This window comes from Heloderma suspectum, chromosome 16 (genome assembly GCF_057233095.1).
Source record: "Heloderma suspectum isolate Gila_16-S chromosome 16, 16-S_ref, whole genome shotgun sequence".
Classification (NCBI taxonomy): domain Eukaryota; kingdom Metazoa; phylum Chordata; class Lepidosauria; order Squamata; family Helodermatidae; genus Heloderma; species Heloderma suspectum.
This window is the reverse complement of record NC_139473.1, coordinates 4,315,014-4,331,134: the sequence shown is the minus strand read 5'-3', so window position 1 is coordinate 4,331,134 and position 16,121 is coordinate 4,315,014. Positions and strand designations below refer to the sequence as shown.

Here is a 16,121-nt window from a genome sequence, read left to right as displayed (position 1 = left end):
TTCATCTACCTCAGTATTGCTGACACTGACTGGGGGTGGCTCTCCAGGGCCTAAGAAAAAGAATGGTCTTTCCCAGAACTACCTGGAAATACAAGAAATTGAACCCCGGACCGTCTGCCACTGAGCTATGACCCTTCCCCTAAAAATAAAGGAAGATTCTAGTCCTCATGGGTCTGGGAAAGAAAAAAAGGGGCTGTTTCAATAGGAATCGAAGAAGAACGTTCGTCCTGTCTAGCTCAGTATCTCCTATACCAGGGATGGGCAGAAGATAGATCTGCAGACAATCTGGACTTCAGCTCCCAGCATTCCTGACCACTGGCCATGCTGGATGGGGCTGATGGGAGTTGAAGACCTAAATGTCTGCCCACCCGCTGATCTACACCAAGCGGCTCCAGCTCTCCCAGGTTTGGGATGAGTTTCCCAGCACTGCTTGGAGGTGCTGGGGATTAAACTGGGAACCTTCTGCGCCCAGAGCAGGGGCTCTGCCACTGAGCTACAGCCTGTCCCCACCACACAGAAATGCAACTGTCATGGCTTCCCCCATGGAACTCTGGGAATTATACTGAGGAACGCAGAAGGCAGCATTATACCAAGTCGAGACTCTTTCTCCATCTGTGCTGTCTGCTCCAGTCCTCCCCAACCTGGTGCCCTCCTGCTGTGTCAGACTACACCTCCCATCAACCACAGCTGCAAGGTTGAGGGAGGCCAGACTGCTCTGTCCAGAGAGTCTCTCCAAGGTCCCGGGCAGAGAAGGGGCTTTTCCATCCCTTGCTAACGGAACCTTCTTTGAAGGCATTGAACCCGGGACCTTCTGTGTACAAAGCAGGGCGGGCGGCGGCGGGGGGGGGGGCTGCCACTGAGCTTTGCCCTCTCCCCAAGGATTCAGGGAAGAGGGTGGAGCACCTTCTCCCCCGGCACTGTGAATGGGAGCATTCAGGCACACCCAAGCAAGAGCTCCCGCAGTCCGTGCGCATTCCCCCGCACCCACCCCCAGCCTCATTTTTTAAAAAATTAAATATACACCTTCGGGGCACTGAGCCAGAAGAACAAGAGGCCTTGTCATCCTTGTGCTTGGCCAAGTTTTGGAAACAGCAACACACACACACACACACACACAGAGCAAGAGAGGAAGTGTTTGCGATTCACTCGACACCATGGAAATGAAGGACAGCGGTTAGGGACTGGTGAGATGTCTTGGTTCTAGTTCCCACTCGGACATGAAGCTCACTGGGGGTGACTTTGAGCCAGTCACAACTGGCTGCAGCCCACACAAAAGGTAACAACTGTACATCTGAGCATGTGCAAAGTGCCAGATTGAAGCTGGGTGAGGCTGCTGAAAAATTTCCTTCGAGATAGTGGGCTCTCCCACACTGGAGGCGTTCAAGACGAGGCTGGACAGCCATCTGTCAGGGATGCTCTGACTTGGATTCCTGCATTGAGCAGGGGGTGGGACTCGATGGCCTTGTAGGCCCCTTCCAACCCTACTATTCTATGATTCTATGATCCCTGAACTGTCTGCAAATTATAGTCCCACCGGGTTAGCTGCGGGTGACGGAATCACACACACTCCGAGGCTGGGAGAAATTCCTTCCCCAAAGAAGCCTGCCTGCATTCAGAACAGAGGCAAAGCTCCAACCATTCGGTCAGATCCAGGGAAAACATCTCATCAGACACAACCTTGTGTCAGCCTAAGGCCATCATCCTGGCCTCAGGCCTGGACAGAGGGGTGTGTGGACAATGCACTTGTCAAAACATGTAAAGACGACATTTAGCATTTATAAAGCGCATTTAGAAGAGCCAGCGTGGTGCAGCCGTTAGCGTGTCGGACTGGGACTCGGGAGAGCCGGGTTTGAGTCCCCACTTGGCCATGGAGCTGACTGGGTGACTTTGGGCCAGTCCCTGACTCTCAGCCTAGCCTACCTCACAGGGCTGTTGTGGGGATAAAATGGAGAGGAGGAGGCCTGTGTGAGCCACCTTGGGTTCCTTGCAAGGGGAAAAAGGCAGGATATAAGTAGTAATAATTTTTTTTTTTTAATTTGGTGTGGGGAGAAAAACACGCAAGTATTGCCTTGTCCAGGAACTGTGGCCCCTGGATCTCCTTTTATTAATGATCGAAATGCATGTCGTGACGCTTGGAGAAAGACAGGGCCCATACACTGGCGTGGGGGGGGGGGGGTTCAGCTGTGTGTGCATTCCGCACGGACCCCTCTGAGTAGAGGTCTCAGTGGGGCAGCAGACTTTGCTCCACCACAAATCTGTTCTTATAAATAAACAAGGCACTTTGAGCGTGCTCAGGGGCACAGAGTGAGGGGCTAACTTTACTCTGGGTGGCTTCAGTTTTCTTGGGATGGAGGGGGGGTTAGCTTTTATTCCTTCCCCAATAATCTTGCAGCGCCTCTCTCCCACAGAACTTAATGGGACCCATAGAGACTTCCTGTTTATTCCTTCATCTACACAGTCCTACCCTCAGTCCCATGTCTTGGTCACGCCACAGAGTGACAAAGAAACAGAAACCAGAGAACCGGCTCAGGTAAATACATCTCACCGGTTTTCTTACCCGCTTTCTATTTACCAAAATGTTTGTATGGTAGGAATGTGTCGATGTAACACTTACCAGCCTTGCATTACATTCCTGCAGTGAATTGCTAGCTCCTTTCCCTCTCTTAGGTCAAACGTCCCTGAGATCGAAGTGGAAATAGTACTAATAGTTTCGGCAGCATTTTTATGGTCAGCTCGTTTTTCACGCTGTTTAGTCTGCCGTCTTGAGAGGACCGCATCTAGGTCTTATCGCTGCCCACCTTGCGCGGACAACAAAGGCGACAAAAAATGACCCCACAGAAATGTGCAAAACCGGAGACGGCGGATGGCCCATTCAGGCCGAGTTAAAAGCAGAAGGGAATTCATCCTACCTTGGATGCCGTAGAGCCGGTTGAGACGCGACCGCCGGGCCTCGTCAGCGTATGGGACCGCTAGCCAGGGCATCTCGCTGAAATACTGTTTGAATGAATCTTCTGACCTGAGGAGAATGGAGTGAAAGCAGGCAGTCTTCACCGATCAACACAAAACATCAGGGCCTGCTCCCTGCCGCCGCTGGGAGGCGAGAGGGGAAACAGGGCCATTCCACCAGCACTGCCGAGAGTCTACTTTCCCCCCTCTTCCCTCTCCATCCCCCTTCCCTTGTGTGTTCTGTCTTATTTCCCCCTCTTCCCTCTCCATCCCCCTTTCCTTGTGTGTTGTGTCTTATTTCCCCCTCTTCCCTCTCCATCCCCCTTCCCTTGTGTGTTGTGTCTTATTTCCCCCTCTATCCCCCTTCCCTTGTGTGTTGTGTCTTATTTCCCCCTCTTCCCTCTCCATCCCCCTTCCCTTGTGTGTTGTGTCTTATTTCCCCCTCTTCCCTCTCCATCCCCCTTCCCTTGTGTGTTGTGTCTTATTTCCCCCTCTTCCCTCTCCATCCCTTTTTCCAATGGAAGTGGAGAGCATCAACAGCCATTACCTGTCTGCGCTGACAAAGACAATCTCAAATTTGTGTCCAGCTTCCTTGATTTTCCGATAGGATTCCACCAGCACCCTAGTGAGGCTTCTGCAGGGTGGGCACTGAGAGAGAAAAAAAATGCGGAGAAGATGGTACATTACTATTATGTCAGCAGTTTTGTAAGGAGCCACCTGCCTAGTCTCCTATGGCGAGTAGGAATCATGTGCAGGGAAAGCGTTTGGTAAGCAAGAAGTGTTTGGCTCCATTTCTTTCTTTCCAGCAGCACTGTAGATGTCACAGTGACTGAAGTCATTGGCACCACCTCTTCTGTTTTTGGCTCCACCCACCCGTGGAATGTGGCCCCCGAGAGCTTCTCCGAAATGGAATTTGGCCCCTGGACTGAAAGAGGCTCTGCACCCCTGCTCCGGAAGAGCCCCACATTGCCAGCAGCCCCGAGGAGCCGTCGGAGCCAGACCTCCCCACCCAAGGACTGGAGGTCTCCACACCGGTTTCCTGGTCGACTCTTGGAACCCACACCCTGCCACGCCATTGCCCACAGGAGCTGCAAGAGCAGAGGAGACAGTGAACCAGGCAGAGGGTTCAAGGTCATCAAAGAAATGCCCCGTTAGCTGCACATGAATCTACTCAGGAGGAGGAAACGCACATGAGCACCTGCCCACATCAGGGCCTGGCTATCCAGTTCCTATAGAAGCTCTCGGTCTGCAAGGACTCACTGCTGAGACAACAGCTCCTGTAGAGCTCTCCACGCTCCCTGGTAAAGCTTTCCTGAACCAGGAAAACAGACTCTCTCCTTCTAGAAAAAGAGAGCAGCAAACTTACAGAAGCAGTAAACATTGCTCACCCAGTGTGCAGAGAAGTAAACTCCAACATGGGAGCCCTCCAGGACGCTGCTCTCCTGAGACTGGCCACTTTTTCGGAGGAGAGGTCCGGCGACCACCTCACTGAACGGCCGGGGACCCCATGGAAATTCCAGGCCTGATGCAGCAAAGGGAAAGGAGAGGAGAAAGGCAGAGAGACTGTTAGGCATACAAGGACCATCCCTTCCAGCTTTACTTGTCCCTCCCACAAAAAGGGATCCACAAATCCACGTGCCAGATCGCCAGGGGCGAGCACCCCTGCTTTCTGGCAAGTAGGACACCCGGCACCAACTGGTCTTGTTTCCACCTCATTTTCCGAGCAGGCTAAGGAACAGCCAGATCCCCCTCTGAGCAGTGGGAAAAACTCTCTGCTTTCCTTCCTCAAATCTTGATGTCTTCACTGTATCCATTTAGACACCAGGTGAAGAACTTCCTCTTCAACCTTTAATCTTTAGATTAAAGAGAGCCAGTGTAGTGTAGTCGTGAGAGTGACGGACTGGGAGCCGGGAGATCCGGGTTCTAGTCCCCACTTGGCCATGGAAGCTCACTGGGTGACTTTGGGCCAGTCACAGACTCTCAGCCCAACCTACCTCACAGGGTTGTTGTTGTGAGGATACAACGGTGAGGAGGAGGATAATGTAAGCCGCCTTGAGTTCCTTGCGAGAAGGAGAAAGGCGGGGTATAAATGCAATAAATAAATAAATAAATAAATAAAATCTGTTGCTTCATTAGTTTTTATTGCTGGCTACTCAATGTTTTTAATTAAAAAAAATATTTTAATGTAATATACTATTTTGATACTGGTATTGTTGTATTATTGTTTCTACTTATTTAGTTAGGGAAAGGTAAACAGCGTGGGGAAATATTCAAATATTGGCTTATTATTTTTAATATTAATTGCTGCCCTGTAGACAGAAACCTCCTTTGCCCTGCCAGGCAGCCCTTAAATACTAGGAAAAAAGGCAGTGCAGAGAAGCCAACAGACGATATTAACATTATTAATAATAAATTATCATAATCAATAACATTGCAATAAAAATAAAATAATATTAATCCTAATACTTGTACATTCTTCCCCCATTTACCCCTGCCTCCATTTCCCTCTGTTATCTCCCCGTGTCCATTTTTAGACTGTAAGTCCCTCGGGGCAAGGGTCTCTTGTCCCATTCATTCCATACTTGAAAAGAAAGCACCTCACCAGCTTTGAACCGTGCGTGTCTGTATCCCCCCACTGTCCCATCCAACCCCACGCCACCCCCGCAAATGGCCAATCTCTCCTTTTCTTAGCTCTTCGGAGAGAGGAAACCCCTGGGGTTTCATCCGAAAAAACAAGGTTGTAAAAAAGACGAGCGCAGGGAGGCTTTGTGTCAGGCACTGAGACGCTCCCGATGGCCGGACACGCCGATTCTCCTCCACCTTTGCGGCAGGAAAGGAGAAGCGCCACCACGGCCAAGAAGGGAACGGCGGCGAGGGAGCCCTTGGCGTGACAACGGGCAGAGCACGCTCTCACCTTCTGGGTCATCTCGGATTACCAGGAGGCCGTTCCGGCACACAACCCTCCCGGTGCTGGCGTCTATAAATATCAGCGACGGCATGTTGGAGACTCGGAACTTGTTCCAGAGTTTCAGCTGGAAGGGAAACAAAACAAAAAGAGAGGAGAGATGGAGTAACAGGCCGCAAAGCGAGGAAGGACATTATCTGCCAAGCGCCCGGCCCTTTGCTTCTTCTTCCCTCCATTGCTTCCCTCATGGTCGACATCCAAATTGCAAGTTCCTTTGGGCAGGGACCTATTTTCCTTTTCTTTTGCTTACGTTCTCTGTAAAGCGCCAGGTGTCACATAATTGAAGCTGCGATGCTCGGTCGGTTAGATGAGCTGAATGGAAGCCGTTCACTCGACTTTTAACATTCCCTCCTCGGTTAAGTCAGCAACAGATTTGTTGGTTTTTTAATGGTTAAACTTGATTTTCAATACAAATTACCTACGAAAAAGTGTTGGGGGACATGTTCTGGGGAATCCCAGCAGGCTGGATTTGGCCCGCATCCCCTGCTTTACACTCTCAACATTTCAATTCTTTTAAGCATTTTTTTTTAAGTTTGCACAATAAATTGTGCAAACTGTGTCTTGTATTTAGTGTTCTTGCTTTTATAACTGCTATGCTCCAACACACTCTTTGACCTTCCTCAAAGACCTGGAGCGGATGGGGCGGTGCAGTTGCTGCATATGCTGTGGCAATGAGTTCCACAGGTTAACCGTGCTATGTGCTCATTTTTAACCTGCTGCCCGCCTGCCTCTCTCACTTGTACACTGCCTTGCTTCTCAGTAGTTTGGGATGGTCTGCAGGGGAAAGATGGCAGTTTCATAGCTGATCAGGGTTTCGAACCCAACCAAAACCCAACACTTTACCCACTATATCACACTGCCTCTCTATAGATACATGGTGCCAACTCTCCCTCTCTCTTCCTTCAACTTAAAACCCAGCTGTTCCTTCCATAAAGCCTTTGGCTGAGCCCTCTTACTCCTCAACCCCAAACTAAACTTACCTTTATTACATCTAACAGCAAATTCAGAGTGTATCCTATTACCCTCGCCTCTCCCCTTCCACACCTGACTAAACTGCAACTGTATGATCCTCACGGCAAAGAGCAGTTTTTGCTTATTTTGTTCTCTACACGGATGGCACTACAGAAATCGACAAAAGTCTGCTTCCTCTGTATCCCTGGCTAAAGCTAGCAACCTCAAAAGAGATGGGGCTCTTGAGATCCATTGGCTTAGACAACACCCCTGCGAAGTGGTCAATTTGCCCTTCAAACCCATGAATCTTCAGCTGCAGGAACCAGAGAGAGAGAAAGAGAGAGAGAAGCATTTGGGCACATGTAATTCTGCTGCATTTGCTCAACCACTGCTTGCAAGAGAGAATAGCAAGCCCACAGTATACGTGTGTGTGTGCACATGTGTGTGTGTGTGTATACATTTCCAGAGCCAAAAAGGCGACTTTTTATGGAGTTTCCGCGGTCTCTGGAGCCGCCTCGGAATGTGTTTGCAAACGCTCCGTTGGAGTGTCCACTTAAAAACGGCTAAATCCTTCTGTTTATTTGGCCAGCCTTTGCAAGCTCCAGAAGAGACTGCAGGGCTTGGGGCTGCATCAGCTTTCTTTGGCTCTCGGGGACGGCCGCGCGGGTTTCTCCTCGCATTACGGTCAGCAGATGTGGCATGAGCTCAGACGCCGAGGAATTGGATGGCCATGCGCAGCGTCTCAAGAGAGAAAAGGTCAGCATTGCCAGCAGGAGAGAGGGAGGCAGAGGAGCGTTGAGTCAGGAAAATAAAAACTCCACGTTTGCTCCATCCGCAGAAGGGTCTGCCGCCCGGATCACGTCAAACCTGGGGCTCAGGGGGCTGTTGAGGTTTTAACCACTGCATTTTTTAACCAAGTGCTCTGTGCTGGAACGATCTGTTAATTCATCCCCTGGTCAAAAGATGGGATTCGCCGCTTGGCTGGTGGCATGGATTGTCGAAGGAACCGACGCTGCATGTTTCTATGGCTGCAGAGAAGAATGCAATTGCGGCACGGATGCAAAGAATTCCCCTCAGTGTTCAAAAGGTCATTCTCTCAGTCATTCTGACACATCGCCCCGGAAGGTAGAATGGCATTTGTAATCCCCCCCCGGCCACAGTTCTCTGTGCTGCAGGAACCTCTAGGCTGGACTACTGCAATGTGTCGTACATGGGGCTGCCTTTGAAGACTGTTTGGAAACGGCGGTTGGTTCAAAAGATGACTGCTAGGAATATGTCTTGCTGGGGCTTAAATGCCCCCACGCCATTTCTGAGCTGAATTCAAAGTGCTGCTGCTTACCTTTGAAGCCCTCCAGCCGTTTAAACCTTTGAGGCCCTTGTGTTTGACGGAAAAAGGCAGCAACTGCTTTATGAGTGCCTACTCTTAATAATGTGATTGTCACGCCACCCTATGTGCTGTATATATACGTGATGAAACTCTCGATCACACCCCCTGCATCTGATGAAGTGGGCTATAGTCCACAAAGCTTATACCGGAATAAATTTGTTATGTCTTTAAGGTGTGAGGAGACTCCTCATTGTTTTTGCTGCAACAGACTAACATGACTACTGCCCTGGAAATTGTGTTTCATTCATTTATGATAACATCAGGCCCCACTGCATTATTTCTTAAATTGCTTTAAGCTGTGAGATGCCCTGCAAACTCTTAAAACGTGAAGGGCAGGATAGAAAATAAGGCTAAGATCCCAGCCCCAGTTACCTGGGTGTAAAACACACTGAACACTGTGGGATTTGCTGCTGAGTAGATACATATAGGATTGCATTATAAGTAATTGATTAACAGCACAATCTTATGCATGTTTCCTTGGAACGAAGTCCCAGTGAGTTCAGGAAAGTGCGTATCAAGTTACAGCTTCATATTACCAGTGGGGCGGGGGGGGGGGGGGCTCTAAGAGACAGGGATTTGCCCAAGTACAGAATTAAAATTCATGGCACGCCGTACATGCACAAATGGGCCCTTTGCCTATAATGTGCACCTACTGTCAGCCCCTTTATAGACTTCTTTCTGCTTGCAAGGCACAGCTAAGTTGTGCCTAACCAGGCAAACACCTTCAAGGGGACAGGATTTACACGGGGAAAGCAGCCGCAGCATTCTACGGTCCCAATCCAAATCCACCCCAATAGCTTCTTCTTTTTTTTACAAACAAAACTGTAAAAAGAGGGAGGGAGATGAGATTGCTGTTCTCCAAAATCTTCTCCTGTTTGCCCCACCCTGTGCTACACAAACGGAGAAGTTGCAAAAAGGGGACCCATTGTCCTTTTATTGTCAGGCTCTCGCCACACGCCCTTCCTGAGTGGGCTTTAAAAACAAAACAAACAGGAATCCGTCCAGCACAGCTCAAGAGCGCTGCACTGTCCTCAGTCCTTTGTTTGCTGAGTGGGAACGGCAAAGTGAAAAATGCTCACCGTAATTCGTTCCCTTTTCCAGGAGGATGTTTGTTCATTTCTTTTCAAACCTTTCAATGAGCTGTTCCAATTTTGTTGAAAGGGTCTCGTCCAATATTGCTAAGGAAGTCGAAGGAGAGGCAGTGGGGTTCTTCCCCCCCCTCCCCAAAACCACAGTGTTCTCCTTTCGGTTGCTAAGCTACAAGAACCACTCCAGCGGCCAAACATTCTGCACCGTCTTCATTCGCGGTGGCCTGGAAACGCACCGGCTTGTGGCTGGCGTGCACACCGCGGCGATGTTTTCAGCGTTTTACTGGGGGAGGACAGAAACACTACTTAATGCAGGAGGGGCCAGGCGCATAAGTGCGATGCCACGCTTCTCCCAGGAAGGAAGGGTAATCAGCAGGCGATAACACTCGCCTTTGGGGACCCCATGTTCACAGGAATAGCGCATAAGAACACATAAGAAGAGCCCTGATGGATCAGAGCAAGGGTCCATCTCGTCCAGTATTCTACTCCCACACTGGCCAACTTGATGCCCCAATGGGAAGCTCACAAGCAGGACAGAAGCACAACGGCACCGTCCTGCTTGGGTTCTGCAGAAATGAGAGGCGTACTGCCTCTGATACTGGAAGTAGCATACGGCCATCCTGACCAGGAACCACTGAGGGCCTTCTCCTCTGTGCATTTGCCTGACCCCCTTTTCAAGCCATCCAAGACAGCAGCCCCCGCCACATCATGTGGCAGCGAGTTCCACAGTCGTAAATGCGCTGCGTGAAGAAGTCCTTCCTTTTATCTCTCCCAACTCTCCTGCCACTCAGCTTTGCGGGATGGCTCCGTAGCTCAGAGGCAGAGCCCCCATTTTGCAGGCATAAGGTCCCGGGTTCAATCCCCAGCATCTCCAGATAGGGCTGGAAAAATTCCTGCCTGGAAACCTGGAGAGCCGTCGCTGCCAGTCAGTGTCAACAACACTGGGCTAGATGGACCCAGGGTCTGACTCGTCATGTAGGGCAGCTTCTGATGTTGTTATGACCCCAATGGGGTCTAGTCTTATGTCTCCCCTTACTTTTTTTTCCAAGCTAAAAAGCCCCAAACATTGTAAGCTTTCTGCATCAAGGAGCTGCTCTAGCCCCTCGATCATTTGGGTCACCCTTTCCTCCAACCTTCTCCAGCTCTATAGCTCTAAAGAAGAAACCTTCTCCTTCTGAGATCTGGAAAAATCCACACAATTGCCATTTATTTGAGCCTGTCTACACGAGGCTTTTCTTGTGCGCTCGTGATTGCTCGCTCACGGTACTTTGCAGGTGCTCCCAGGCTTCTCCCACTCTTTGCAACCATTTCCCCGGCCTTTTTTTTTTGGATTGAGGAAAGTGTGGTATTATTTAGAAATGGTGGAATGAGGCCCTTGTATAATTGCACAATTCCGTTACATCACAGTGTCATCTAGTGGTTATGTAATGAAACATATAGAAAGGCAGAGGAAGAAAAAACCCAGAAAAAAATACATGTAAAGGAGTCAATCTCAATCCTGCAAAGAAACCAGAAGCAAAAGCCTTGGTAATGGTGCAGGTTAAAAGCCTCATGTAGAAAAGCCCTTTATTTGCCCAATGTACACCCCGTAATTCCACCCTAAAAGAGTGCTGAAGTCAGTTTCCAAGGTGCAAAAAGCCGTAAAAATAGACATAAAAGCAGAGCAAAACAGTGTAACAGGGACACAGGAAACATCAGTCACAGGGCAAGGGAAAACACTCGCTCAAAACAGAAAAAAATAAATCTTCACTTGCTACTGGAAGCTGGTGGGGTGTAGTGCTTAGAGGCTAGGACTAGGGCCTGGGAGGCCTAGGTCTGAATTGTTGCTGAGCCAGGAAACTCAACTGGATGATCTTGGGCCCGTCACCAACCCTCAGCCTAACCTACCTCACAGGGTTGTTGTGAGAATAAAAGAGAGCTTCTCTAAAATGGAATTTGCCCCACGGGCTAAAAGAGGTGCAACACCCCTACACAGATTAGGCACACAGGGCTGCCTCTGTAGCCCTAACGCAGAAACCGCAACATGGGAATTCTGCCCCTTGTTGCTGAAGGCATTACTGCAGGCTTTAAGCACGTGGACACACGGAAATGAATGAAAATTAAATAATGCATTTCAAAAACAAAATAACCCCAAGGTGCACACCCTTAGGGTCCCCTTAGTATATACGCCAAGTTTCGGGTGTTGAGGTTTCACGGTCTTGGCGCTATGGCACAGACAGACAGACAGACAGACCCTCTTTTATTCTAACAGAAGAATCCCAGCTTGTTTTGGAAGATTCAAAGAAGCGTCTGCCAAACGCTGATTCCCTGCAGCACCATCGAAGCCGGACCTGCAGGGTTTGTTTTTCGAATCGGGAGATCATTTGTCACACAGCCCCTTTAAACTGTCCAGCCAGCCAGATTGCAATCTAGAGATGTAATGTTTCACCAGGACAGAGCGGCTAAGCAAACAATTATTTCTTTAAAACAAAATACCGACACTCAGGGAGAGAGAAACAGAAATGTTCCCAGCAACCATGAAGACCTCTGAAAGCTAACAAAGAAGCTATATGCATTTTTTTTAAAACATGCACACTTTTTTAAATTATTATTTGGTTTTCGAAAAATCCGCCCTAAGAGGGTCTTTAACAATTGCTTCATTATAAGGGCTGTTTGCTGAGACAAGGTGTGTTTCTTTGGTTGGCAGCTTGAGTTAATAACTTGAAAACAGTTTATATATACACCAAACACAACTGCATGCTTTATTTAGGCTAAATGGATCCCCCCATAACGTTGTTCAGACCAACTTGATTTGGTGTAGCAACAGAGACCATTATTTTATTACAATTGATCATATTTCATCAACAACATTAAGAACAACAAATTCATTCCTATTTGTATACACCAATGGTTATTTATTTTTGTATGCACCAGCCTTTCCCAACCTGGGGCCAGCAGTTGTTTTGGGCTACAACTCCCATCATCCCCAGCCAACACCGCCAATGGCCGTACTGGCAGGGGGATAATGGCAGTTGTAAGCCAACACCTGGCATACACCTTTCCACTAAAAGGGGCTCCAAGTCACAAGGCTTACATTTGGCAGCCACATATCTCAGCTTATTAAACCGTTACGCACATGAGCCTCGTGCCTGCGCATAACTCCCCCTTCTCTCCGGCCCTCTCAGTATTAACCAGAGTTTCCTGTTATATCAGAACTGGGAAACTATGGTTACTGGGTTCGGAACAAGCCAGGATCCGAACCTGAGATACGTCACGCCTGAACGGGGCCTCACCGGAGCAAACCGAAGATCCGTATCTGGTCCAGCAACCGGTGCCCAACAGCAACCAGCCCGACCCCAGGGAGCCCGCAGGTCAGACACAAAGATGGCAGCCCTTCCCCTCTTCTCTGGTCCCCAACAGACAGCTGCAAGTAGCTTTCTCCTCCGTCAGTGGCAGCTCATAACCTAACCGTCGGTTTGCTGCGGACTGCCAGTCTGCAAGACAGGCCCTGGGACTAAAGCTATTTGTGGACAACCTCGATTGAGGCAAACAACGTCCCGTTGTGGAGAGGAAGAGTTCCCCGAACTGATAACTGCTTTTTCCACCCTCCCCTCTCACAAAATGGCCGACGGCAGGTTGAATTCCTCACAACGGAGAACGGCGGAAGAGGAGGACAGAATGGAGTGGGGTGTAGTAAAAGCCTAGAGAGAACAAACATGACTGGTGTCCACACGCACGGCCCACCATGTTGACGCCTGCCTGACCTCAGCTTCCCCACACATACAGGGCAGACTGGCCTCCAGCGGCCACAACTGGTTTGGCATCTGCCATCTTGTTTTTCCCACAACCCCCCCAGACACTGCACCCATCTGAGCAGGGAGGGGAGAAGGGGCAAAAACATATCCAGCTGTGCTTTTGTGGTGGCCGCCATTTTGTTTTCCCCACTATAGCCCGGAGCGGCGCTATTTCCAGAGCATGTGAGGAAAACAGAATGTGCTGAAAAACGCCAAGTTGTGCCACACTGGGGGTAGTTTGCTGAATGTCCCCTCAAAGCTGGAGGTGAGATGGGGGCGGCGGGGAGAGATTACTACCCAACTACATTTAAGATGAGGAGAGAGCTTGAAAACCAGTAGCGAAATCCATCGTGAGCTGTGGCATCCTGGAAGAAGTGATACCCGATGACAGCTGAAATCCCACTGAAGCATTCAACATGCCCGATAAGATGTGTCAGGTTGACGAGGTTTGCCCTCGGAAGCTGCAACCGGCTGGAAGCGAGGGGGGCTTCAGAAAGCTTCCAGGGCAAGATTTTTTTAAGGTCTGCGATTCTTCGCAAGGTCTGCTCCCGTTTGTCGCTACTGTGAGGACAGGTGAAATAAGACGCTCCGTTATAACAGTCTTTCTGTGTTGGACCACAAGTCTCATCACTCTGGCCATGCTGGCTGGGAGATAATGGGGGTTGTAGTCCAACACATCTGGAGGGCGCCAGGGTGGGGGAAAAGTCCATCTCCAGAAGTTCAGGACTTCAGCTCCCAGCATTGCTGACCGTTGGCCATCCTGGCAGTCCAAAATATTTAGAGGTCTACCTTCTGCCCGTCCTCGATCCGGTGGAAACAGAAAAATGTGGTGGGGGGGCAGTCTTTTCGTCACCATCTTGTGCTGCACTGATGTTTGCTCCTTTAAATATTTATTTGTTTGTTTATTAGGGTCCAGCACTGGAGGCAAGTGTGGACAGCCTTACAGTTGGGAGGAAAGAAAAAGGCTAATGAAAGGACAGCAGTGTCAGCAGGAAGAAAAGCAAGTGATCATACTCATATTAGCCACATTTATTTCCTTTGTTGGAAGAAAACGCATCACTGCCTCAGTGATGCAGCAAGGCAAATTCAGCCGCTGACAGTGGGGGAATGTAACATCTAATTTGTATAATGCCTTCAAAGCGTTTCACATGCATTGTCTAGTGGGCAACCTCACAACAACCTTGCAAGGTCAGCCAGTATTCCCCCCAATTACAGACTGAGGCGGGGCGGGGACTTGGGTGGGATTCAGACCGAAAGCTTCCCGATTTGTAACTCAATCCCTTAGCTCAGTCCCTTTATCATCTGGGTCTCTATCGAATGATAAACATATAATATCCAAACCTTTATAAAACTTCAGAACACAGTATCAGGAAAATTACCCCTCCCAATTTTGACCCTCAGTTGCCTGCTGTACAAAACCTTACAGAACACCAACAAATCCAAACCCGGGACGATCCTAGAAGCAAAAGGATTTTCTTCCAATTAGGTTTTCTTAACAATAAAATCAATTGCTTTCCTGAGAGGTTCCCTACTGGTTCGGGACGAGAGGCCAGGTGTTTTCAGTGGGAGCCCTCGACGGCCTTGTTCATTTGGAAACAAAAGCCCCCACACCCGCCCCTGTCCAAGGGGAAAGGGACACCCGTTCCGTTCATTGTGCTTGTCACAACAATCGTGAGCCTCGGCAAAGGCAAGAGAAGGAAGCCGGCCCCTCCGCCGGGCGGTCTTGTCAAGGTGCCGGAAGCTTCACCCGTCAGCAAACGGGCGTGAAGTGGAGACTGGGCCAAGCGGCCAGGGACCTTTTGGAAACACCCAGGGAAACACCCTTGGGTGAGAAAGAAAGATGAGAGAGAGAGACAGACAGACAGACAGACAGACTGACCAGGGTGCTTCCAGATGGGATTTGTATCACGCAATTACCCTGCCTGGTTCACAGAATTTTACTGGGGACTGGAGCAGACATCATGGTCTTCAATCTCTAGCCCTCTGATGTCTCCACACCATTGCTTCTTCCGCCTTTTTTCTTTCCGCGAAGGAGAGGCAAAGACAGGACAGCTGCATAATGCCGTTTGATCAGTAGTACCAAGAACCCTCTGTTTGGAAGCACCCCAAAATAATGCACTGGGAGAAAGTGGAGATGGGGGCCAGGGCAAGACAGACAGCCATTTCAACAGCTAATACTCCCAGAGGCTTTGTAGGCAACATGTATGAGAGCCCAGTTGGTGTACTGGTTAGAGCTTTGGACTGGGACCTGGGAGATCCAGGTTTGAGTCCCCACTCGGCCATGAAGCAATCTGGGTACTTTGGGCCAGTCACGGACTCTCAGTCTAGCCTACCTCACAGGGCTGTTGTGAGGATAAAAAGGAGGAGGATCATGTAAGCTGCCTTGGATTCCTTGCAAGAGGAAAAAGGAGGGATGTAAATGTTGCAATAATAATAATAATAATAATAATAATAATAATAATAATAATAATACCAGCCACCACCACTTCCAGCTGGTCTTTTCTTTACATGGGGGAGCACTTCAAGTGGAAGCTGCATGCTCAGAGGAGGTTTACCCCCAGAAAACATACCTGGGAGAAATCATGGGAAAGAGCTATTGCCTCCACACCTCGTTTCGGAGCTTCCCCGGGACATCTGGTGGACCACTGTGGGAAGCAGGAGGACAGTGAACTAGACAGACCACGCCCCTCTTGAGGGTCTGATCTGGCAGGGATCTTCTCATGAGCCATGGGAGCTCCATGTTTCAAGGCAGTCTAGCTCAGGCAAAGAGGACACAAAACAGGCGAGAGCTGCTGCTTGAGGGCTTCCCAGAGGCATCTGCCTGGGAAGCAGGTGTCTCCGTTCTGTGGTCCTTTCAGGTCCACAGGGGAAGCTGGTAGCATCCAATGGCGGTCAGAACAAGGCAAGAAGAAAACAGTGCCTTGGAGAGTTCTCAGTGGGTCCTGCTGGCTGGAGCAATCTCCTACTAGAACAATAGGAGGATGTTGTCTCAGCAGAGAGCTAAATAGGAG

At 49.5% G+C, this 16,121-nt stretch overlaps 1 protein-coding gene across 4 annotated transcripts in view; it reads right to left on the bottom strand.

The window, feature by feature from the left end:
- Window positions 1-16,121, bottom strand: part of NXN (nucleoredoxin) — a 70,927-nt gene that overhangs the window by 18,038 nt on the left and 36,768 nt on the right. For all 4 annotated transcript variants that reach the window (XM_084822604.1, XM_084822601.1, XM_084822602.1 and 1 more), the window contains exons 2-5: window positions 5,861-5,978; window positions 4,335-4,468; window positions 3,494-3,594; window positions 2,910-3,016 (exon numbers count right to left, since the gene is read on the bottom strand). In XM_084822604.1, the coding sequence (XP_084678730.1) occupies window positions 2,910-3,016; window positions 3,494-3,594; window positions 4,335-4,468; window positions 5,861-5,978 (460 nt within the window). The remainder of the gene's footprint in view (window positions 1-2,909; window positions 3,017-3,493; window positions 3,595-4,334; window positions 4,469-5,860; window positions 5,979-16,121) is intronic.